The sequence below is a fragment of the Atractosteus spatula genome, chromosome 16, assembly GCF_055471065.1.
Source record: "Atractosteus spatula isolate fAtrSpa1 chromosome 16, fAtrSpa1.hap1, whole genome shotgun sequence".
Taxonomy (NCBI): domain Eukaryota; kingdom Metazoa; phylum Chordata; class Actinopteri; order Semionotiformes; family Lepisosteidae; genus Atractosteus; species Atractosteus spatula.
Genome location: NC_142721.1, coordinates 7934047 through 7959507, shown reverse-complemented (window position 1 = coordinate 7959507; position 25461 = coordinate 7934047). Strand labels below are relative to the sequence as shown.

The following is a 25461-nucleotide window of genomic DNA, read 5'->3' as shown; positions in this document are numbered from 1 at the left end:
TTTTGTTTAAACCATCAATGTCACAACCACATTGGCATTCTTACATTGGGGCACCTACATCAATTTTATGTTTTAAGTATAAAGTACATTCTGTGATGGTGAAGCCTTCAAACAATGGGAAAACCCAGCATGTGCCAAAATACTAGAGAACACAAACTTACACATAACTTGGCTACACCTTGCTGCCTCTGGTTTTATTTTTCTGGGACACAAAAGAACCAAATACCACTTTGAACATTTGTCAATAGTACCCGTTTTAAACACTGACTTCAGATTGTCTTGCATTTAATGTGGAGGAAAATATTTTCCACTGGTAAATTCAGATGTAGAAAGATCTTTGAAATACCAAAGGGTACACTCCCACTGTAATACAGCAACAAAAAAAGTTATTTTATTGTAGCTTTGAATAAATAATGCTAGTTACTTAAATCCATATCATCAGTGGGTTCAGAACACTTAATGATCTTCCATCAGGTGTTTGAAGGGGGAAAAGCTAGTGAAGTCCATACACCTCTTGTATGGAGTAGGGCCCACACATCAATTCCTTTCTTATTGATCAGGTTACTAGTTCATAGGTTTACTCCATTGAACCCTCATCCTCACAAGGAAAGGGGGTGGGGTATCTTCTCAGACCCACAAACTACATTAACAGAAGTACTTAAGTATTTGTTGTTCTATTTGAGAAGTAACCTTTTAAGCCAGCCCAAGACTGAGTCTTAATAATAATAATAAAACAACAACAACAACAACAATAATAATAATGAGCTTAAAGACACCTAGATAGGCATCAGCTCCACAGACAGTTATACTCACAGAATAACTGAAAATAAAAGAGTAGTGAATTTGTTACCGGTATGAGGAGAGCCATGATCATGAAGAAATACAGAGAACAAACTAGAGCAATAGGCTCCACACTAGCTTCTGGAGAATCCCAACTCCAGTTAATCCTACATCCTACTCTGTAAAGATTCAGAACACCTATTGACTAAATTGGTTGCTTAATAAAAGAATCTTTGTCATTAAGGGCTAAAGGGTATTTAGATGTTTGTTTTAAATATAAAAATGTATCCACCTTTTTAATTAATTAGGGTTCCAGTAATGACTACTAATAAAACCTGCTAGGTGAGTTCTGAGTCTCCATGAGATGGGCTGGGCTTGTTCCTAGAGGATTTTTTTTTGACGATGAAACGGTCATAAATTCAACAGATGAGAACCTAAAGCATAATAAACTAATAAACATAATAAGGACAATGTGAATGAGTCCTTTAATATTAGTTTAACAGATCTCCTAATTAAGATGGCCCCCCATGAAAAATATTAGGCATCAACCCTTATGAGTTATCAAGAGTTATCAAGACCTACTTCAACACACTTATGTATCTGCATTAAAACTGCAGGTTTTCTAAAGACATAACTTTGAGGGGGGAAGATGAAGTTTTACTACTTCTCATCTTTGTGTAAGCAATGTAAACACAGATCAGAAAATATTTTTGATTACTACTTTCATGAAGAGCTACACATTTCCCTCTTTCTGCACTTCCTCAGACTAAAAGATGGTTCAGCAGACCTTGAATTTCTGACACTGCTCACAGTGTGCAGAGAAGTTCCTTTTTGGGATCGCATTTTAAAAAGGTACAACTCTAACATGTAACCCAATTTTTGTTGTTTTAATATTTTGTTGTATATAGAGATGGTTCACCCATACATCAACCAAGCGCTTGAGATAATTTCAACCCAAGAACTTCAATATCAAGTCCGATTATACATGCTTCAATGAAGTATCCAATGTACTTTCAAGTGCGTACAACACAATGGTCTTGTATCCAAATTTAACAGCGTTTTTTTTTTAAAAAAGGAAAAAAACCCAGAGGGAGTTGCTTTTTTAGCAGCAACGAAATGCCACTGATTATTCAACACAGTAACCATATTCATGAGACAAGCAGCCATAATCAAGTCAGAAAAGTTGCCTGCTTGAGCAAGAATGTTAGTTTCCATTTGCCTTTTTAAATATTCTCCATTGATTTTACAAATTTGCAGTCTGATACAGAAGGCTAGGAGACCTGAACAATATGAAAGTGCTATTAATTAATTTACAGATAATCAGGCATCACATAGTGCTATAACAAGTATCCAATATGCTACATATGAATACACTTGCTTACACCTGTCAAATGCCTAAGGTTATTCTCCAAGGCTACTATAGTACCTTGGCTTATATACATTACAAACATGGGAATTTGATAATGCAAAAATCTAGACAAACACTACTGCCACAGGTATAATTTAAAGGTGGCCTTCTAGCCTATACTGTGAATTTCATGAGATACTTAGTCCTATTGTCAATGATTTTTATTTCATTTTTGTGGAAGAAAAAAAAGCTGCCGTCTTGACATCCCCTCCCACATTCGGACTTCTTTAAGAATGTAGCTCGGAGCTTAATTTCTTCTTTTGCTTTTTCAAGTTCTTGGTTAGTTTTCCCCAGCCATAGGTGGCATTTGGTTGCTTTCCCACATCTTCTGGTGCCAAGTCCAATTCAGTACAGTCAGATTGAAGAGTGAGTGAGAAGAACCAGCTCTGGAACCACTACTTGAGGGAACAACACAAGCTTTTTTTTCACTACAACCAGTCACAGAGTAAGAGAGGGAAAGGGCGACTCAATTCATTCCTGGAGCGTTGCCACCAAAATTGAAGTTAGATGGTACCACCGGAGCTGTGAACTTGTATCCGCCATGCTTCTCAATCATTTTTGATTCTGAAAGGAAAAAAGCTAGCGTTAACTTCAACGTGTTCATCAGCTGTGCTGGTAATGTTACAATCAGAGCTAGATGTACTAGATGTCCCAGTAATTCTAAGTGCATCTACATATGCCGGGAGGGTTTACATACACCACTTACTCCCTTCCCTCTGTCTTATTTGCCATAAAGATACAAATCGAACATAGTAGGCTTCAATCAGATTCCCTATATTGTGTGAAACACTAAAAAGTTTAAATTGTACAAAAGTTCCTCCTCTGGTGCTACGGGCACTGCCCAGGCTAAAAAGTGCACAGGACTCACTCTACATTTGCAGCGGGGATAAGCAATTAATAGACCATAAATATAAATACACTTTTATTAAATAAGTATCATTGTATATATATAACAATTTAAAAACTCTAAATATTAAATAGCTTGTTTTGGATACCAGAAAAAAACAACTAAGAGCACTAGAGATTATGCCGGTGAACTTCACTGGGAACATTCGATCCCTCCTCTGCGGGGAAGTGAAATGTTGAACGCACCATGGGCTGCCCTTCTCTGATCGGCGAGAGTGGCGATGTCCTGAAGCTGTTTCGCCTGTTCCTCATCTAGGCCCTGTGTGAGTGCCTGGTACCACGCAGGCTCACGCGTCTGGACATCTGCCATTACACACAGAAAGGAGAACCTCAGCCACATCACCATACTCCCTTACCACACTTCCTGCCTGCTTACAAAAGGAATGTTGTATAAAAAAAAACAATACTGCTTTGTAAACAGATTTAAAATTGGACAGAACCCCTCCTGGTTTCCACTTTAATTTGCATGTCTGCATTTAGGCACAACATATTTAAAAAACAAAAAGGTCATACTGCATGGGTTTTGTGATCTTTCCCATGTTCCCATTAACGCTGCAGTCCCGGAAACGTATAGGGTAGGAAATTCCGTCAATTTGAAAACGCTAGCTATGCAAGTAGCTCAAACATCAACATCTTCAATGCCAATGATTGCATGGCCAAAGCACGTGTAAAGAACAGGAATGAAATAAACTAAGATCTTCCATGAAGAACTGTTTTACAGTAGTTGTGTTTACTCGGGAGAAGTCGGAAAAGGGTCCACGCCAGGTTCTGACGATCTCACTTTGGCAGTGTGTGAAGGAACAGGAGTGCGGTTCTAAAGATTCTCATGAGCCAGAGCAACAAACAGCACTAATGAAAGTGTTAACTGTGTAGGAGAGTTTTGGCACTACATTTACAGTACTCACAGAGGGAAAAAATATCAAGAGCAGGAATTAAGCTGTTCAAAGATGACTAATACCAATATCAACACTAAAAGGCAAGTGGTGCACAGTTCACAAAGAAGTCATAACATATCAACATGCAAAAACATGTCGCTTTTTACATGTAACTGGCTTGTTTTAGAAGATAAGAGCCACAGATATGTTACCCCCCCCCCCCCCACCGCTTTCCCCAGGCTATTTATAAGCATGCATGCAGAGCACAACCTGGAGCAGCTTAACTTGAATTTCCACATGTATAAACAAAATCACTGAAAAAATATCCCAACTCTAAAATAACCTCTGTTTATTCACACCCCTCTGAACAGATGCAATTAATCGCTTTCTTTCTGGAACATGTAAACCTCAGACCCGCAGGCTATATTTATCTACGGCCCAAGGAAATGCTTCTGTGCCCAGGGCATCATGTGCAATGTCATTTTACAGCAGCGAGTCCTTACTCTGCAGGATGACTTTGAAGATCTGGTACTCATCCACAGGGTTGTCCTCATCATCCACAGCCGTGGTGTACCCCTCCAGGGCTGTCTCCTCTGCATCGTCCTCCTCCCAGTCCTCGTCGTCCCCGTCCTCGCCAGCCTGCTTGGCCAGCATCTCCAGATACTCCTGCCCCTCCTCGTCTATGTCATCTTCATCGCTACCCAGCTCTTCTGCCAATGAAAGCCCAGCCCCGTCAGGCTAAACGCCCCTCACCCGCTGACCTCTGACACCCAGCAAGCACTTTTCTTATTGACCACAAAGATGACTATATCACCTATTTTTCAAAGTATTGCTACAGTGGGCAGTTATTTTAGGTTAAGACCAATTAAACCTACAAAGGAAGAGTTGGGGAAAAAAATAATTGATATTACCATAGAAAAAATTGTAAGCTATCCAGTGGACATGTGTTGGGGCAGTATTTAGCATTTAGAAACTGTACAAGAGTGATTTTGACTGATGGGCCCTTCATTCCAAGTCTGCCTAGTGCCCTTGTGGGGTTACAGGTGAAGAGTCAATCAAGACTAATTTTATGGTTTTAGCCGCAGCAGCTCTTGCGGCCAGTCCAGCTCGTACCATTCTCGTCGTCGTCTTCCGCTTCGTCGTCCTCATCTTCGTCGTTCTCGTGCTCGGCCCGGCAGGCGTACGCCCTCTTCAACCCGTTGAAGAGCAGGATGACTGCGGGGAGCAGCTGTGCGGCCACCTGGTTCACCACCTGTGGTCTCTGTTCCAAGTCCATCAGGGCGCACAGGCCCAGAACGCACATCTTCCGGTCATGCAGTCTGCACACACACACACAGATGATCAGCTTTACCAAGGTCACTGCCGTTTGCCCAAATCCTGAGCATCATGGGGTCCAATACAGGGAGAAATTAGGTCTCTTTTTTGTTCAATTCACCTAAATACATTGAACAGCGTAGGGAGTACAGACACTCCCCAGCTTGCATAAATCCGATTTTCCGCAAAAAAGTTTCCAGAGTAATAAAGATTGATGATGTGAAATGTATTTTAGGCCTTAACGTGAGAAACTACTCCCGTTTCTCGGGAGGTAAGAGGCAGTCATGCAGCACTTTGTGCATCACCTCCATGTGCAATGTCAGGAATAATTTCCACCGTGTTTTCGTATTGTTTTAAGTCACGGCTGAAGAATATTCTAGTGATGCGAGAGGCGTAAATCTGTATTACTATAATAACAGCACTAAGTGAAAATATACCGTGTAAGAGTTTGTTCTAACCCATACATAATTTGGAGAGTGCCCGTTTACCTAAAACAGACACCTTCTAATGCCAATAAAATAACATTTCCCCTTTACACTCTTAAGTTGCAAACCACCAACAGGAGATCCGGGCGTACCCGAGGAAGCAGTCGATGTCGTTGAGCCACTGCGTGATGAAGTGGTTTGTGATGGGCTCGGTGTTGTTGGGGAAGCGCAGGTTCTCCAGCGTGTTCAGGAGGAGAGCGGGGCTGTAGTACAAGGCTGCGATGGCCACCTGCAGGCACATGGTCCGCAGCTCGCTCGTCTTCACCTCCCGGGTCAACCTCTCCAGTGCCGCCGCCACGAACAGGGGCACCACCTGCCAGACCAGCATACACCGGCCCGTTACCAAGCGCCCCCAAAACTGGGACGCCCCACTTCCCTTTCACTCATTCTGGACACCACTCTTCAACAGGACAGCAGCACTGGAGCAGATTTGTAAGAACAACTGACAAACAGCCCCAAAAAACCATCCTGCCACTTGCTGCCAGGGATTACATTGCAGAATATAATTAATATACTTTTTAAAATGATGAGTCTTCCTCCAAAAGCCTGCACTTGGCCAGCTGCACACTTGAGCTGATTACATTCTGCAAGGATTTTGAGGTTTAAAGTGACACTTAATACAATCTGCACCTCCTTGGGGTTCATAAATCAAGGTTCGCAGTGACCAATATACCAAAACAGGAACAGTGAGGTGGTGCAAGTGAACGATGGCGGACTGGCCGTTAGGGGTCGTCTGTGAACACAACACCAGCCCTGCTCCGAGGGTGGCTGTACAGACCTGGTCGATGCCACGCCCTTTGCACTGCAGAATGATGACTTCTAACAGCTTCGCTGCATGACACTCGGCATCCTCACCCGCATCTCCTGTCAGGACCTAAGACAGGAAAGATTGCCATGCTTAGGAAAAGCTACACTAAACAGAGAACTACAGGTATTCAGATTTCGCTAACACACAGGACTGTGGCTGTTCTAGAAGGGCTTTACCTTTTTGCACATGCTGTAGATCATCTCAAGGTATTTGGTGTCTGACAGAAGCATATCTGTATCTACCGTGACATAGTTATGCAAAAGAGGCATCATATCTGTGGGGGGAAAAAAAAAAAGATTTGTGACCATTGTTCATTGACCAGTTCCAGGAGGAAACTGGTTATAATCTTACACATTTCACTGCTGCAAAAAAGTTAGCACTGTGAAAGTATTTTTGTTATATAAACCACAGAAGATAACTGTACTTCACAAGTTTGATTGCATTTGGTTGTAAATACACACACATGTACAACGGCACACAACAGCAATATGATTGACACGTAGGTAGACATGACATCTTAAGACAATCCTCTATACAAAAGGTTCAACTTTTTAAGCAAGCATGTTCTCCATATACACATCTCCATAACAGAGCAGCATCATATTAAAATTGTATTATGTCAGGGTAAGCAGTATCAGTAAAACTCCAACTCCAGTTTTGTAGACCAACAGTCCAGTTAGACCTATAGTTCACCCTAAATCACCTTAAATATTTAGGTGACATTTTTATATTACTGATTAATTAAGTCATTTGGTCAATTAAGCAAACTCTAGTCTTTGAGAACTGAAAGGTCTTCAGATATTTTCTTAAGATTACCTATTTTAACAAATCACCAGTTTAACAGATGACATTTAAATTATTCCAGGTCTTTAGATCTTGATTTAGTGGCTACTTGCTGGACAGGGCTTCTACAGGAGCAGGGTTAGACCCTCCTGATCCGGACTGAGTGCTTAAATCGAGTCCTGGAAAAAGATTCTGCACAGTTTACAGCTTTGCCTACTCCTACGTTTGACCTTTAAAATTAATAAAAGATCTGCCAACATTCTAGACAAACCTGACAGTATTGACAGAGGAAAGTAAGATGGTACAAGAGTTAGTTCAAATTTAGCAGAGAAAATGACAAAACAATAAGATGTTTAAATGTGCAGAAGCCCATGAACTCATTTCCCATTTTAAATCGCGACTCGGAGACCAGCAGTTCGGTACCTGTGAAGTAATCGAACCCATCCTGCTGGAAGACCTCAAAGACTAGTGGTAACAGCTGCCACATCTGTGGGGACACCTGCTGACACGTCAGACTGTGAGCCAGAGACAGGATCTCCTCGTAAAACTCTGAACACCAGACACAACAACAGAAACAATTCATGTTAACTTCTACTGTCAATATGGAGCTCATCCAATTTTATGCATTAACTACATAACTTAATGAACAATGATAAAAAAAAGCTTATTGAAAAAACACTGCACCACATGAATCTAATCACTCACCCAAAACATGCTGCTGCAGAACTGTTCCAATCACCTGCAGACAGATACCTTCTAACTGCTGAGTGATCTGAAACAGGCATAATCATAAATTTAAACTTTAAAATCCTGAACAAAAGGAAGAATAATCTTAGGAGAGAACAGGCATAAACACAATAAGGAAAATAAGATTTGTAAGGATTTTAACAATAAATGCACATCACTCTTCATCCATTTCAGTAACGTTAGATTCCATGATCTAGGAATATTTATCTCATGCCTTTCAGAGAAAATCAAGATGAATTACACAATTACTGATTAGCGACACTGCTCCATTGCCTTTTACAAACTCTAATGTATATGGTAAATACCAAAACTTATTCCAACTAAAACATGATAAATAATTTAAGATCTTTTAAGTAGGTCAAATGCAATAATGATGGACTACCTCTGTTGTCTGGGGAACAAACATTTTAAAAAATCAGCTTCTTGTAAAAAAACACCGTTAAAGAAGACAAATATAGAAAAAGCTTACACACTAAAGAAATGATCAAATGCACATTTAACATGCGGCAGAATAAACAATTTTAAAAGAAGGTATTACATCCCGCTCAAGAGCATTTATAAGAATTATTTCAAGTCTAGAGAATGCAAAAGCAGCTGTTCTGATGAGTAAACCCCTGTTCCTTTTTTTATCTCAGTTTAACACAAGAAGAGCATAAGGGCTGTCTGTGCCTGTAATCTGGAGGAGGCTCTATGTGCAGCATGTGTTGTAGACAAAAACTAAAAATAAAAACTGAGAAAATGACACAGAATTGCCTTTTTGGAAAGATGGGGGCTTTTGCTTACCTAATGCTCATTAGGTAACTCCCCCAAGAAAATGCAACTTGTCTTTGGCTGCCTCCGATACACAGATACTCACAGAAATGTACAGTGTTTATTCCCCTCCTTAAATATACACTGATAATTCTCTTTAAATTTCAAAGATCTAGCCTAAGGGAGCAAATATCTATTTTCCTTTGACTTCTTTACTCCCCTTCCTCATGGATTTGTCTGGCCCAGCACTTGAGCACGGCTGAAACCCAAGCACTGAAGCCGCCTGTACGAGAAAGAGCAGCACTGACCTCCTTGTGGTCCTCCACCACACTGAGCAGAGTGTCGATTGTGTTCAGGATGCCCATGGCCGTCACTGCCTTGTCATCACCGCCTTCCTCATCGGGACCCGTCTGGATTACCTGGTTAAATGTCATCGCCTGGTGGGCACAAGAAGAGAGAGAAGCTTTGAGTCCTCAGGACATCTCCCATGGGATCTCACCACAAGAGCCACCGCATGGGTCATTAACTGCACTGTAAGCATGGCAGATAATGAAAATGCAACTTTCTTCAAAATGTGAAGTCTCTTTCAGTAGCCTGTTTTTTTACTCAGCCTTTCAGCTACTAACAACACAATGAACAAATATGCTTCTGTGTTTAAAACCAACCACAGCACAACCACCTATCTCATACCGCACCTTTTCCAATTTGACACCAGGGCTGAAATTCTACCAAATTTGTGGGGTTAAAAATTGCAAGAAAGTTCAGAGGAAGACAATGCCTTTGTTGAAAAACGTGCACATCTGAACAGACCAGCAACACAGGCAAATTTTTACTCATTAGGCTTCAAAGCACACCAGTTCAGTCATAAAGGAAAAGGAACAGCAGCAAGAGCAGCTGCTGCTTATTGGACACTCACCAAGTGCTGGGTCATCTCCACGGCGATGGGCGTGACTTCCTCGCTGTACTCGCAGATCATCTTCTGGATGACGTTTGTGAGGTCATCGTTCTCAGTCTCCCGCACAATGTGCAGCAGCGCCTGCATCACCGGCCTGATGAAGGGAGTGATGTACTCTTTTGCTGAAAGAACAGAGGGGGGGGGGGGGGGGGAAGATGAGCTTTCACTTATCCTTTCAGGCAGCTCCCTGCTCAAGCATGCTGGAAGAGCAGAGGATAAGGCTCAGCTTCCTTCAACATGTAAAAATAAACCTAAGAGTAAAGCTGTTCTACACCATTCAGCTCAAGGCAAAGCTTATGGCAGAGACAGAACTTTTACCTTATTTAGAAAAAGCTTAATAGAATCTCCCAATATTTTGCCAGCATTTTCAATGAATGATTTCCATACAACTACAGTAACAATAAGAGTCTTCTGAACTGATGTGGGAGATCAGCAGTGAAGCACAAACCCGATGACAGAAGCAGATCCCATGTGGTAATTCATTTAGAACTGAAAATAGGAAGCACTTTTAGTTTGGACAAAATGTTCTGGGGGGTCTGGAACAAGCTATCCCTTATGTAGCTAAAGCCAATACCCTGCCTTCCTTCAAGAAACAGCTGGATAAGATACTTGGATCAACTGGCTACAGGCAATTAAATGAGCCACATGGGAGATCCCTTTGTATACGTTTGTTCTTCCAAGATCTAATCAGGAAGTACAAAGAAACATTACCAGCCTCTCCGATTACATAGTCCAAAGCTGTAAAATAAGGTGCAATACCTACATGTATAACGTGTTGCTAACATCATGTATACAAATCAGGAGGGTTATATGATCACCCAATGTTCCTTGCTTTACCTGTTTGATTAATCCTTAAATCCAGTAAACCAGATTCTATATGAGAAGCACTTGAATGCGAGTGCTTTCCAATGTGTGATACAATTAGAAACACCACCGAGCAGACTTTGAAAGAGCAACCTTTTTGATGAAGTGCACTTAATGATCAGTTTTACCCAAACATTATCCAAGTTCCTTATACGGTCAGTAGTTTTACCTTCCCTGTCCATCAACTGCAGCTCAGAATGGGTTGTTAATTAAGACAGATCAAAGCTCAGGAGAGGAATAAGCAAAAGTGACACCTTTCTCCTGGTTGCTGATGAGAACCTGCAGGGCAATTGCAGCTTCAACTTTCACCGGCATTTCATTATCATTGATCAGACAGCGTCTCGTCAGCTCAAGTGCCGTCTGCAGGTTCTGGTCGCTCTTGAACTTCACTTCACAGAAATAATGAAGAACCCAGCATGCCTGAAAAAGGGGCAGAGATCAGAAAATGTGTTACTGATACCATGCACTTCGACTGCACACACTTTACATCCCCCCCCCAACACTCCATCAAGCTAATTCTGGACTGGATTCACTCCCAAAAAAACGGCCTACACAACGTCAAGAACCGTGAGCTCATACAGCTTGCTGAAGATGGTGGGGGGAGGGGGTGAGCAGAGGCCCTCAAAGAACAAACCTTTCAGAAAAAAAACACCACCCCACCATACAGCAAATAACTACAACCGATTAAACCTCTTACTAATCCATCAACAAGATGCACCTTTAAAAGGTGTACTCACAAATCCCATACAGTATATACATAACCGATGTTCCTTAATATAGAGTAATCATGGAGATAAAGATGTTCTGAGACCAAGTCGCGTGAATCTGAGAATTTTATAGTAAATTACATTTCCAAGTCTTTACACACAAAGCCCAGGCAGAAGCACCTCCAAGTGAGAAAAAACAACTGAAAAACTACACTGGAGGGGTGTAGTTTGTATACTACTGTACAAATCAATGTGTCAGCTTATGCAGCTGTACTCTAAGGGGCAGATCCTGCCTGAGGATGGCATGATGAGCAGCTGCCGTCTTACCCTAGCTCTCATGTACCCCAGCTCACTGCTGAACAATGGGAAGACGTGGTTCTGCAGCATGAACTCCATCTGGTCTTTGTAGATCTTTTTCTGTTAAGAGGAAATGTGAAGAGTTTAACAGATTTTTTTTCTTCATGACTTTATCCTTCTGCCATGTTTTTTTTTTTTAAAAATCGAATTAAAAGACGCTGTTAAAAACGAAGCTTCCAAGACAGAAAAAAAAATACCTTCAATAAAACTTCAGCCAGGGAGCCGATCATGTGTAGAGCCCCATCCTTTTTGCGTGGGTCCACCGTGGGATCTGTGAGCATCTGGTAGCAGAAGCCCATGGTTTTCTGAAGCACCTGTTGCCGAAAAGAGCCCTTCACATGAGCACTGCTAAAAATACTTTTATTACCCTGTGAACCTCACAGCTATAAGCCGGAATTCGCCTGAATTACTAAAACATGTAGAAACACTTAAATCTTCACCAACTCAAAAGTTCAACAGTGCATCTGCATTGCAACATGACTTGTTCAGTACTATTACACAATATTAGTGTTCGAAGTGTTTACGGTAAACCATGTGGGAGAGTATGGAGGCTGGCCAGTGGTGGAGACGTCGCTAGACCAGTACTATGACCTCCAGTTTCTCTGTGGCTGCAGGCATTGTGTGAGCACTGCTGTCAGACTGCAGGACACAGGCAAACAGCAACACTTAACATGGACTGTCACCATGCACACAGGCTGCCCACAGCCAGGACACCTCAGCTTTTAGAAACGTCACCGGTTCAGTGTGTGGTGAGAGGAAAACACCACATGTAAAGCGGAAAACATTTAACCGACAAAGTTATACTAGCCTATCCCAGCGATTCTGTAAGGACTTCTTTTGCCCTTTGTGACAAAGGTAACCAAGGAGAAAAGGCAATTCGGGTCACCTCGCGTGTTAAGTAACTAGTGTTTAATTCACACAGAAATCTGACAGTTTGAGCGATTCCAAAAAGTAACACCTTTGACCAAAGCAACGCTTCTATATGTCCGTGTCACGGCCGTGAAATAATCTAAAGTAACTTTTAAGAGAACTGACAAGTGACTCGGGTTCCAAACTATTCAGTAAACTGGCAGCCCACAGATGAAGTGATGAATGATCAATGAGCTGCACTACTGAGAAAAATGAGGGCCTTGAAATGTGACACGATCAAAGGGGGAACATTGCAGAAAACACAAGAGGAACTGTGTTAAAACACGTTGACTAAGCACTCACTTCTTTCCTCTTGCTACACGCTGTGAAGAGAAGCGTCTGCGCAGCTGTTGTTGGGGAGATGAAATCTTCAAACACGTCTGTTCAAGAGAAACATATTGCATGCTAGTCTTGGTTACCAACAATCAACAGAGGTGCAGCAGCAACAGCCACCTGGGAAAGTCTCATTACATCTGCTTGATCCAATTACTTGCTATCGAGTCTTTAACTATTTTGTAATAATCAGTCCACGGTACTGGCACTGCATCCAGATGACACCATGTGGCCGAGCTACATTTTGGCTCTATTCTAAAGGAATAAGATGGCTGAAGATTTTCAGAATAACAGAAGTAGAAGAGAGTAACCTTCAATTAACCATGTTGATTACAGCCTATCACCTAGAGCCATTCATTCCAAAAGGCCATTCTTTACTCATGGCTTATCACCCATTCTGATTCTTCATTCACGGCTCTGATGTATTCATTAACAGGGGTGTAGAGGGGCCTTCTTACCAAACTTCATGCGGATGTACTCATAAGGATCTTCCTGCCACAGCTCTTCATCAGTGTCTGTGTAACACATCAGGGGGAAGACCACATCCTGAATGATCCCCTGTGTTATGTTAAAAATAAAAAAAGCACATGACCCTGAGCAAAAACAAATCTGAGTCAGGTAATCACATACAGCCAGCAGTAATGCACATGAGCTGTGGGAGAGTATGGAGGCTGGCCAGTGCTGGCGCTGTCTTGGAGACGTCACTAGACCAGTACTATGATCTCCAGTTTCTCTGTGGCTGCAGGCATTGTGTGAGCACTGCTGTCAGACTGCAGGACACAGGCAAACAGCAACACTTAACATGGACTGTCACCACGCACACAGGCTGCCCACAGCCAGGGTTCCTTAATCCCTTCACAACAGCAGCGCTGGGGTTAGTCAAATTACAGATTAATATCACAGAGGTAATTAGTGTTCAGTGTCACTAACTTGTACTTTCATGCCCTGCTTAAAATACGATTACTAACGGCTGAGGATATTAATGTGGATTTATTCAGACCAAACCAATTATGCAAGGTTAAATCTGTTACAAAAAAACAAGACTAGAGTTGATATAAATCATACTACTTGGAAAAATATTGGAATGAACCTTCTTGTGGGGGAAAAAGGCTACATTTGTATGGCACAGCTGAAGAAACATGACAAACAGGAGCGCGTGAACTCGAGTGCCTGGATTTAAACAAGCCTCCAACTGCAAGCTGCACACTCATCACATGAGTGGCTTTACACCCATTAGACAAGAGGCCTCCGGCACACAGGCTGGTTTTGTTACTTGGTAAGCAGGTCCAAAATGGGATTTAATCTTAAATAAAACAACGGTCAGAAACCGCATAATAAAAGAAGAAGAATGCTGTTCAGTAGAGAATAATGCTTGTCCTGGATTGTAGAATCAACATTCTGAAGAGAATCAGACGACCACCAATCCCTGGTATGTCTGACAGAACACACCGAGACAGAGAAATCTCACCTTTATGTCTCTGCAGCTACAGGTGAATTCATTACATACCTGGATATGTGGTTTGAGGTTTTTCCAAGTAAGCGCGTGTCCAACGCCCTGGTTGATGTAGTTCAGCGTCTGCTGCAGCACCCTGGGAGCTACATACTGCTTTTCCTTATACTGATATAAGACCTTCAATAAAACCTGTAAGACGGCACAGAACAGGGTTCAGTCGGGAACAGTGGAGAGTGACGTCATGCACAACAGAGCAACGGTTCCCACTACTACCTGCTGAGCAGAAACAGCATAGCCCTTGAGGAACAGCTCGGCAAACTCGGTGTACTCTTTGGAGATGTTACCTGGGCTGCCATACCTGCAAAAGCGGAAGGTTGGGTCAAAGTGAGAACCAGGGGGTGGGCAGTCTCTCCAACAGAGACCACGAGCACCCAGTTCCTCCCCCGAAACTAGTGTTAAACTAGCAGGTGAAAAGTGTTTATCATCTAGCAGTCAAGTGAAGGGGGGGGGGGGGGAGACACAAAGGAGAAGAGCTGGCATGCCTTTCGAAGAGCCGAGCCAGGATGTGCAGAGCCCACTTCTTGCACTTCCACCAGGGGAGCTCAGGCCGGTCGTCCTCGTCCACCTGCAGGGTCTCCTGTGTGGGTCAGAGGTAAAGAAATAACAGAGGAGTATGGATTTTTGTGCCCTCAAACATCACCGATACTTAATCATATCTTATACTTTAACATCTTCTTTCTCCATTACTATCACTTGTACGATTTGAAAAGAAGGGAGCTCCTATTCTTTTACATGGCCACTGTCTACAATAAGGGTCTCTTTCATGCCCTTTGCTTTCCTTTATTATAATAAAAAACTATTTTATATAGCATCTTTAAAGGTGGCTTCTCAAAGCGCTTTACAGAATGACGACAACAATAAATAAAAAGAACATACAAGATAAAACACAATTGCAATATACAGAGGAGACATGGATGGTGGTACTAAGAAGAGCAGAGGGGTGAAGAATGGAACCAGTGAAGTAAAGGCTTTTCTAAAGAAGAAGGGTTTGAGTCTGGATTTGAAGGAGTTTAGAGAAGGTGACTCTCCGATATCCTTGGGCAGAGAGTTCCAGAGCTTGGGGGAATAACAGAAGGCCCTGTCACCCATACAATATAGACAGGCCTGCTACATAAAAAGTGTCATAGCTTGTTTGGATTTCTACTACTTTTAATACGGTATATTATACATAAAGATCTGAATGTTCTTAACATTAAACAGTACAGTGGTCTCTTTGCTGTACTCACTGCAGGCACATCTCTGTCCACCACCGTCTTGAGGATTTCCATCCACTCCGTCAGGTTCTGCTGGTTAATCAGCTCCAAGGGCAGGTTGTACTGTGGGCACACGGAACCGAAGCAATCATCCTACAGAACCGTTCTGATCTCGCCTAACTGGGGCAAGCTCCACGGATGAACAGCTAAATCAAGATCCGTGGGAGTAAAATATGTCTGAACTTGAAATAAGAGGAAGATCTAAATCTCCCTTTGTAACAGAAATGTAAACTCTGCTTCTCTGCTGCTTTATTCACCCACATGAGACACAGCCCATCCTCGTGATGCACAGAACAGTTTTAACAGTGAAACAGTGCTGTGCAAGACAACAGTTAACAGATTCCCTCCCTTTACTCAGTTCAACAGATGGCCACTCTTCATCTGCTGGCACAAGCCCCTGGTTTATAGCACAGAGATGTGCGACTCCGATATTTTCAGAGTGAAAATGATTTTAATTTTAACGTACGTCAAGAAAAAATAAAACCCCCCTACACATCTGGTACAGCCTCTAACACTTGTTTCCTGAGTGATGATATCGGAGAAGAACTGTTGACTCCCAAGTGTCCACACTCTTCCAGAGCAAAGTACAGTATCAGTACCTGAAAAAGTGCATACAGGATCTTAAAGATCTGTTTCTGGATGAGCACAGATTGGCTGGAGGGGTCAGGGAGGAGCTGGATAAAGCGATCCTTCAGCATGGGCATGAAAATCTGCATTGCAGCTACCAGTGGACTCCGCTCATCCGGCTTCTTATACCTGAAAAACAGACACTCTTAACTCAAAGGAACTGAAAAGACCAGCAGTAAATGATTTCATATTCAAAATGGCTTAACATACAATACAGGGGATTCTTTATGTTTAAACCCGCTGTATTTTACAACATGGGAACGAGAAGAAGGAATTTGGAGAAAAAAAGTAGTTAATGTATAAGTAATGTATAAACTGCTGATTAGATGACCTCAAATGCACAATATAATAAGATTTAATTAAAACTTTCATTTCCCCGCTGGTTTCTTCCAGCTGCATTACAGATAGGACCTCTTACTCGTAGTTCTTCACCAGCTGATAGAGGCACAGGAGGATTCCCAGCCAGGCATTGCTGTCGGACTGAAGGTAGAAACCGATCTTATCCACGATCGCAGTCCACTTGCCAGGGTAGTCGTGCTTGATCATGTGATGAATGCAAGTAGTGAGCTGCACCCTGCGTGACAAACCACAGAGCAATCTTTCAGGACAAGGGCCGTTGTTTAGAGTTGCAAGACGAGATTTATCCATTCAGTTCGCTCGAAGTCAAAAATGTTTGCAAATGCAAATCTGTGCCACACCATTAACCACCAACGAATTCAATTCTGATTAACAAACTTATATACACTTTAAGCTGTTCAGGGCAGGAGGGGCTCTGAAGTAATAATAAAGATTCTGCTGTGGAAATACACACCTAAGCAGTGCCATCATCCTCAGCCTGCTGCACAACACGTGGTATGAGGGTTGTTTGATTAACTATTTCAAATTTGACATGTGATGAAGACCAATATAAAAAAACTCAAACGTGATCACAGGGGACAAATTTATTCTACTCTCATCCATTTAACCACTCTTTCAGCGTCTCCCACAAAACAGTGGTTCATCAATACAAAAGCTTACATCTGCACGTTAAGTTAAAAACTAAAAAAAATAGATCTCCTGAGTCAGGATCATCCTTAATCCTACCCAGGAAAGACCACCTGAATAATTTTCTGCCTTATGCTGCTCAGCTGCCGCTTTAGGAATAAGAGGCCGGTCAGGAACAGGACAGGGGCCGACCTTATGCGCTCAGGCGAGTGGATGATGGCCTCCACGATGTTGTCCCGGATGAACTGGCGGTCCTCCTCGGGGATGGTGGTGGCGGGGGCCTCTCCGCTGGTGCCCTCCCCCTCGCTCCAGTACTGCGTTACCATGTTCTTCAAGTAGATCACCCCTGAAAGAGAGCGAGCTCCCAGTCAGCCTGGGGGAGCCCCTGCCCCGGCAGACCCCGCTGGTGGAAACAGCCGTGAGACGTGCCCCATCACCCTGAAGCCCCGCTTCTCCCTTTCCACACCTGGGAACCACTGAAGAGAAGCAGGCGACGTGCCTTTCCACCTCATTTTTAAAAACGGTTGCAGTTGTTCACGGGAGGAGAAATACTACCAACAAAAGACACAAATTTACTTTTGGCCCCTTTTAGCCCGTTTACTAACGCGCTTTTGCTCTGCAGTGCACCAGGGAAAAGTAACACAGGATCATCGGCACAGTGATGAGCGTGCTTTCGCTGACCCTGGCTGTACATCTCTAATTACTGTCGCTGCCAGTGCACGTCTCTGCTGCATGTCTGAATGATATCACCAGACAAGTCTGGGTCTTTACACACAGCAGAAGAATTCAACGTTGCGACACTAAATGTAATGGAGCCAATTACTCTGCTTCTCAAACCCACGGTCCATACAGAGTTTCAGAAATTTTATGTCACATTCTGACAGTCTGAGATCCGGGTCCAACATTTTTTTTTTTTTAAACTTTCACCAGCAGTTCACTGTCTCACAAATACACAGCTATTCTCATAAGGGTGACAGCAAGCCCATTCCCCATCAGAACCAGAAGATGTTAGTGGTAAAAGCTGATGTTATCAACTCAAACCATGCTTTCTTTGAAAAATAAATGCTGAACCACATTGAACTGGCTTCGCATGTGGCCATGTCCTCCATCCTAGTAGCTGTGAACGTGGAGGGGAAGTGTAAATTGTTCAGTGGGACCACAATGAAGAGGCTCACAGATCATCGGGCCTAACAGCAGACATTAGACTGCTGACACAGATCTACATCACGGCTCAAATAATCCAGACTCAAACTACTGAGACAGCACAAACCCAGAATACAAAGCTCCACGCTTAACCGATCAGGCTTCAATTGAAATAAATGAGGAAAAAAAAAAGACACGTCAGTTTTATCCCCATATCCAATCAGCAACTCTAAAAGCCCTGGCATCCTTTTCTGTTCTCTAAGCTACAGATCTACTGTCATGGCAGTGAAATCTCACCCACACAGGTGATCGGAAATCTCTCCTGGACTCCCAATAATTTAATTGGCTGCGGTATGCAGTGAGGAAACACTAAAACAATAAGGCGTTTTGAGCTTTCAAATGAAAGAAACAAACAATAGCTATGTCAAATTCAGCATTCATTTGTTTAAAATTATTCTTTCAATTATAAGTAACCGTGGACATCAGGAATGTCCCCTACATGGACAATGAAATGACCTCACAATCATGGTTTAGGTATAAAGGAGGCTTTTGCAATCAACATTTTGCCGATTAGGAACATGTGAAGCACAAAACACCCGAGTTCAGATCAGACCTAAATCCTGAAGTGTCATTCCACTTGCTGAGTCAGGGTCCACCTAAATACAGGCAGCACCTTCAACACATGATTGTTTGATGTAACCAAGCCTCATTCACAGAGGACCACCACTGACACAGTGGCCTGCACACTCAAGGCTTGAGACAGGCCTACATAGACGCCAGCAGTACTAATGCCTACGAAGACATTCTGCAGAGAACTCTATATGTATACAATCAATGTGAAGCAAGGATTGCTCCATTCCTGTAGAGAGGAGATATGCAAGCACTACTGCCAAAATCTGCTGTGTCACAACTTTGCGCATCATGAGGCTTAAATGCATCTGGTAAGTGCTGCTACACCAGAAGGTCAAGACAAGCATTTTTAATGCTTGGTAAATTGAAACAAGATGCACTGCTCAATAAATAACTGTAATTCACAGAAGAGGGGAATCATACGATTTGTACTTCTGACTTCATGGTCTGCAAGGCAACTATTTTTCACGCGCAAATGTATCTGAGTTTTCATTTGCAATAAAGCGAATTCGGATGGTCTCAGCCATCCTGTTTAGATCTTTAGCTGAATTTGATTGATTGTTTTCAAAGAGTACGCAACTTTAAAAACTCACAGCCTAGAGCCATGTTAAACAGTAAACAATTCACTGACAGTACAGGTCTGCAATAAAGAACCCCAGACAGCACATTATCTCTTAATCCTCATGCAGGTCATACAATGGAGAGTTAAAAAAAGTGTACTGAAAACAAACAAAAAAAATCAAAAATAGAAGTCCTGTTTCTAAAAGACCTGAAGCTGTTGGCATGACTAAGCTAACAATTCCAGAGAGCACTCCTTACCATCCTATTGTGCTGTTTGTTACAGCCACTTCCTGCATTACGGAATTTCAACAGCAGAACTAAAAGGGTATCGGAACAGCTACATGCAGCGGAGCTTTCACTTTGTGAGAAACCGTCTTTAATAAGGTATTTTCATAAGCACTCAGCACAACACAGTGGGGGTTAATTCAGTCCGAAATTCAGAAATTCGGTCCAGAACAAAACACCGAAGTGACCAATCAATTCCAATCACTTTTGGAGCGGTCCGGAGTTCTGCATTAGGAACTAGCAGAAATAAACCCAAGTCTGTATGAGGCTCAAAGTGTGACAGAACCTGTCCCTCTATAGCAAGAATCGTACATGCGATTGTCCCGGAGGTGCAGCGTGGTAAGGGGAAGGGTTTAAAGGAAGCACTGCTGTGTTTCTTACTACCAGCAGCTTCCTGGAAGAGCCCATTTTGCAGGGTTTTGGAGAGGACAGCAGATATGCACCACAAGGCATTCAAGTCCATCAGACGGCCGACAACCTAGGGCATGAAACTCACCTGCTTGTCTGACGGGCAGGTCCAGCTGTTCGGACATGGTGACCTGGAGCAGCGTGGAGACGAAATTCACCTGGCTGTGACCCTGCCGATCGAAACGAGAGGAATAAAGGTCAAGCTACTGGCCAGATGCAAGAGGCCAAGATTCATTTACTTCTTACACAAGAGAATCGAGATGACAGACAACACATTACTTCAGAATGCAAAACAAGATCAGGTACCTATATGAGGCATTATTGCAGAGCAAGTCCCTTTACATTAACTAAAAAGACAATCTAGAGTGCCTGTGTTTTGAATGACAATGGTGGATAATGCACCAATACTCCCAACTGTGTACCTTAGAAGAACTATTGAAGAGTGGCTGTATGGGAAATGAGTCACACATCATACTTAAAATATTACAGCAGCTTATGAAATAGCAATGAAATTCATTTTCATAGGCCCTCCTACTGAATGTGTATAAGAGTATTAAAATGAACCTTTTGATGTTGTCTCACATTAAACCTGGCTGCCAATATAACAAGCTGTTTAGTTTTCATACCTGACTCAACACTCCATAATTCATTCCTGCAGAAAAGTTAAGCGACAAGGAGTCAGAAAGGAGTCAAAGTGTTACATTTTATTTTAGGTTTGTGGCTGTAGAAAAGGGTTTCCTGTACCCAACTGTACACTAGCGGAGCTCTTCAACGCAATACCAGTTTTTACATCTCATTTGGACATTTCCATGCGGTATTACTGTAATCTTTAACAAAACAGCTCTCTCGGAGGACTTAAGTGTCACATTCCACATGATCTGTGTCACAGCTGCACTCTGCTCTGCTGGGACGAGACAGATGTTTGAAATAGAAAGGATTTTCTCCTACCCTGGAAGATCCTGTGTAGAATACAGGCAAAGCTGACAAATGGCTTCACATAGGTTTGTCTTTATTGCTGATGTGCTAAGTAAACTTAATCACTTATATCCTAAGAATGTAAGAACCTGAAAACACTGCTTTACCTCTATAGGACACAAATTCTCAAAAGTGTGTTCTTTTTTTTTTTTAAACAGGCCACTGCCAGACTGGTTCCTATTCGAATTCCTCACTGATCGGGATACAAATGCTTCACTCTCTTGCACACGCCTCAGCAGAGAAAGCATGTCTAGAGAAACTTGACTTTAAAACCCAGCAGGTAGTGGCGCTCAAATTCAGGTGCCGAGCCTAACAAAACCTTCAATCTTAACTGTGGGTGCTTCAAAAAAGCTGAAACAATTAGAGAAAAACATCCAGCGTGAGCATTGATGGAAACCTTTTCCTTACAACATTAACCACTGGGATTACATGAGTAAAAGCAGCCTTCAGATGTCTTCAGGTTTTAAGGGCAGCCCGAGATTATGCAGTGTCACTGGTGTGGCTTTCCTAGGGAGAGTGTCAGCACTGAAGAATTCAGGCCTCCAGCCCCTACCCCCCCCCCCCGGCTGGAGGCCCGCCAGCCCTGTCAGCCCCCTCTCTCGCACTTGTCCTCTCTGCTAGCATCAATCAACTGGCACGCAGTGCCCTCATGGCCTTAATGGAGATTCCCTCGGCGACAGAAACCACTGCCACTTGGCTTTTAGGCAGATTTCTCCACGCATCTCCCAGCGAAGAAAGACGAGGTGAATGAAAAGGAGCACCTGTCACAGAAAGCAGGGTGTGACAAACCTTCTGACATGCATTTATAAAAGCAAAAGGTTTTGACCGCTGACAACTGAAGAGAAGGTGTTCTTACGACTTTGGCGGTGGAAGATGTTCTGGAAATTTCAAAACAGATGCAGGCTGGCCCTTTATCTGTCAAAGGAGCAATGATCCAAGCAACTTAGCGTGAACCATTTTGTTCCGTGTAGTTACAGGTGGACTCATCTTAAGTCAGCTATTCCCTGGATACCCAAAGGCCATGAATCTTATTATCCTTCCCGGCCCAGAAAAGCTGATCTAAAAAAGAAAAGCTATAATTCATCGAAGACAAAGTCGGTATCATTCCATTGACTTATAGAATGAATGCTGTAAATCTACCACAACATAATGCTTCCTCTGTTCTCTTTACACTGCGCGTCCTGTGACTGCTGGCTGTCCAGAGGAAAAAATGATCACAAGTGTCAGTTTATCTAAAATTAAAAAACACTTTTAATTTTCATCTTTCTACAGAGATTACAAACATCCATTGATATCTCATATACTCCCCCCATGTTCTGCTGTTAGAATGTATTCATAAACCCTGTTTATTAGTTAAACATCCACACTACTTAGCATGCTAACATTCTTATTAATTATAGTTTGCATTTCAATACACAGCCACGCACAAAGATATTTTAATCAAGTCAGTCCCAACAGCTGTGCATTGAGGAGCTGTCTGGAGTTTTGCACGCGAGACAGCTGCTACACCATGCGCCTGTACAGTAAAGGACTAACAGTTTTCATAGGGAGAGATTAGAATGCATTTTCAGAATTTCATGTGGTCAGCATTAATGTCCGTCAATCTGATCCAACCAAAATCGGGGAAAACCAAAGTATAACAGCCACTTGCAGGTCTGCTCCTTGCAAAGAACTGAAACAAAAGCAAAAATCCACCTTATCGAACCCTTGTTTACTCAGTTCTTGCAGTTAATGTTTGTGGTAACCAGGCCTAAGATCTGGAGGTGGAACTCTTAGCCTCTCTGAAGTCTATACTCAGAACATCCCAGATCTATAATCACAAGCAGTGGTTACAAGCTTCTAAATGTATGAAAGCTTTCTGTGGAAGAGGTCCTTCAGTACTGCAGTTTATACTGGCAGCCTGAGCTCATCAATGGACAGAAAAAAGTGGAAGTATGTGAGCTCAGCAAGTGAAACAGAAGGCACTGTGGCTGCAGCCTGACCTATCCATAGTCTGATCCCTGGTCTTTCCAAGAGTTTTACAACTGTCTCTACAGCAACCACACGCAGTATTTCTAAAGCTAGTGATGGTATAAATTAGTTTTTCCAACATAAGGCATTTGCATCCTTTCAACAATCTGAAACGTCTCCAACATCCACCTACTTTACACGTTTGGCTAAATTAAACCAGCACCCTCAGATAAACGAACGATTTGACCCTCCACAGAGAGACCCTCTAACAGCGCAAGTATTGATCTTCAGGTGGCCAACTGTTAAATGGAAGAGTTTTTATTCTTTTAAACAGAATCCCGTGGATCTGCGCACCAAGCGCTGTGACTAACTGTTGGACGTTATGACCTTTCAGGCGTACGACGCACTAAAACAGTTGTGATTCATACGTGCTGTTAAAAATATGAACACGTTATTCTGAGTCTGAGCCCCGGGGGTCAGGAAGCTGGTAACCACGACACCGTCGAAATCAACTATCAACCGCGTCCACGACCTCTGTCTGGGGGGGTGGGTGGAAATCACGTTCTAAAAACCCCATACCAAGCGACGACGAGACCAACTTGTCTTGTCTTTAAGAAGTGTAATGTCTTTCCTCCTGAAAACGACCGTGAATTCGTCTTTTAAGAACATCCAGTTGGTTCCACGCCGCTTTGAAACACAATCACTATTGACTCGCCATGGGGGGAAAGATCCCGGTGTTGCTCAAAGGATTTCCTACAAGGACCACCGCATTCTTCCCAGAATATTGCCACCATTCCCACTCCAACGTCACTGGGAGAAAAGTTGGATGTTCCGACTAGATCGGGAATAAAGCCATCGAAAACGGCGAACGCGGGGCTCCGTTTCACTTTCGGCAACTTTGGTAACATCTGTCTAAAATAGGCGACGCCATCGCCAACAATCAAAGTTACGACAACACAAGAAACAGATCAGAGATGTAAACACTGTAGCTTTGCGTTTAAAAAAAAAACCCGTTCAAGCAAGCGGGAGGGGTCGAGTCAATCATGCCGTGACCTGGCATTACACTAGGACGTGAAGCGTAAATGGTGTCAGCGGTGACGTTTTCAGATAACAGATTGTATTTCTAAAATGATTTGTGGTGGCTACTCCAGAAAACCCGTTCGGCCTTTCAGCCGGCGGCCAATCCCTCCCTGTCCCGTCCGCCCGGACTCTCTCCTCCAGCACAGGCAGGTCCCCGTACCGATCTCACCGTGAGGCCCGCTCCGCCGGCCGCACCGCCTTACCTCGCTCAACTGCCGCTCGGCGGCCTCCCGCAAATTGGGGTCCATGGTACCCCGCAGGGCCTCAATCAGCGAGTTCGGATCCATGTCTAAGTTCGGTTATGGCTCGGTTTCGGTGGGTTCTGTGAACTATGAAGTCCCAATCGATGCGCACATGGACGCGCTGTTCTTCAGCTACCGGCGCGAAAGGAAGAGACGAACGTAGGACCCGGATAGATCAGCGCCAATTTGAGCACAGGACACTTCCGCTTCTGGCGCCGTGCATCCTGGGAGTTGGAGTTTACTGACGGCTATGGTGACGGAATAGCACACAACACTCTGGTCGGTTACACTTTTAAAGAAATGTCACCAACACTGAGATGTCAAGAAAATTTTAAATCCATATTTAAATGTATAAAAACCAACTGTAAAGCATCGCGTGACAAATCCTCTTATGGATGAATACAAAACGTCTTATTGAGGTACTGCACCTGAATATTACGACACAAACAACACGATTTCGTGTTCTTGAAAAACTATAACTTATCCTAGTGTTCAGATGTTATTGTAAGATCTGCGATTGCTCACGCTTCGCAAGACAAGCCATGCGTACAAAATATCATATTTTACGTTTTCCTTAATATTAGCAATAATGCGACTATTAATACATGTTTTCATGATCAATCGTATAAACATAGTATGAATGGTAGATGCATTAACATTAATACTAAGTTATTAATTATCTCAGTGTTTTCCTTAATAATTGACGACCGACCGCGAACCTCACCGGGAGAAGCGAATGAAATTGGATGAGGGGATGGAAACGGGCCGGCTGGCACCTGCAGGGGGCGCTGTGTAAATTCGGTGGAGTGATTTCCGGGGGGGGAGCTCT

General features: G+C 42.9%; 1 protein-coding gene and 2 non-coding genes across 4 annotated transcripts; all 3 read right to left on the bottom strand.

Annotated features, from left to right (window-relative positions):
• Positions 1–1648: 1648 nt before the first annotated feature.
• On the bottom strand, positions 1649–24805 carry ipo7 (importin 7). 2 transcript variants are annotated; one of them, XM_088934910.1, is made up of 25 exons: positions 24594–24805; positions 20474–20555; positions 17551–17704; positions 16793–16948; positions 16347–16503; positions 15721–15810; positions 14977–15071; positions 14708–14792; positions 14489–14623; positions 13440–13539; positions 12952–13028; positions 11937–12053; positions 11710–11799; positions 10930–11095; positions 9773–9933; positions 9165–9293; positions 8065–8131; positions 7783–7908; positions 6753–6850; positions 6547–6642; positions 5861–6081; positions 5083–5288; positions 4473–4679; positions 3281–3397; positions 1649–2752 (listed from the first exon to the last, which is right to left on the bottom strand). In XM_088934910.1, the coding sequence occupies exons 1-25, from the start codon at positions 24675–24677 to the stop codon at positions 2655–2657; spliced, it is 3114 nt and encodes a 1037-aa protein (XP_088791036.1). In that variant the 5' UTR covers positions 24678–24805; the 3' UTR covers positions 1649–2654. The 2 variants fall into 2 exon arrangements, with proteins under 2 accessions (XP_088791036.1, XP_088791037.1); XM_088934911.1 differs by having other exon boundaries at positions 4473–4676.
• LOC148819487 (small nucleolar RNA SNORA23) lies at positions 12270–12439 on the bottom strand. Its single transcript, XR_016094323.1, has one exon. It is a non-coding gene; the product is annotated as a small nucleolar RNA SNORA23 (small nucleolar RNA).
• Positions 13632–13812, bottom strand: LOC148819486 (small nucleolar RNA SNORA23). The gene has a single exon (XR_016094322.1). It is a non-coding gene; the product is annotated as a small nucleolar RNA SNORA23 (small nucleolar RNA).
• Positions 24806–25461: the final 656 nt, after the last annotated feature.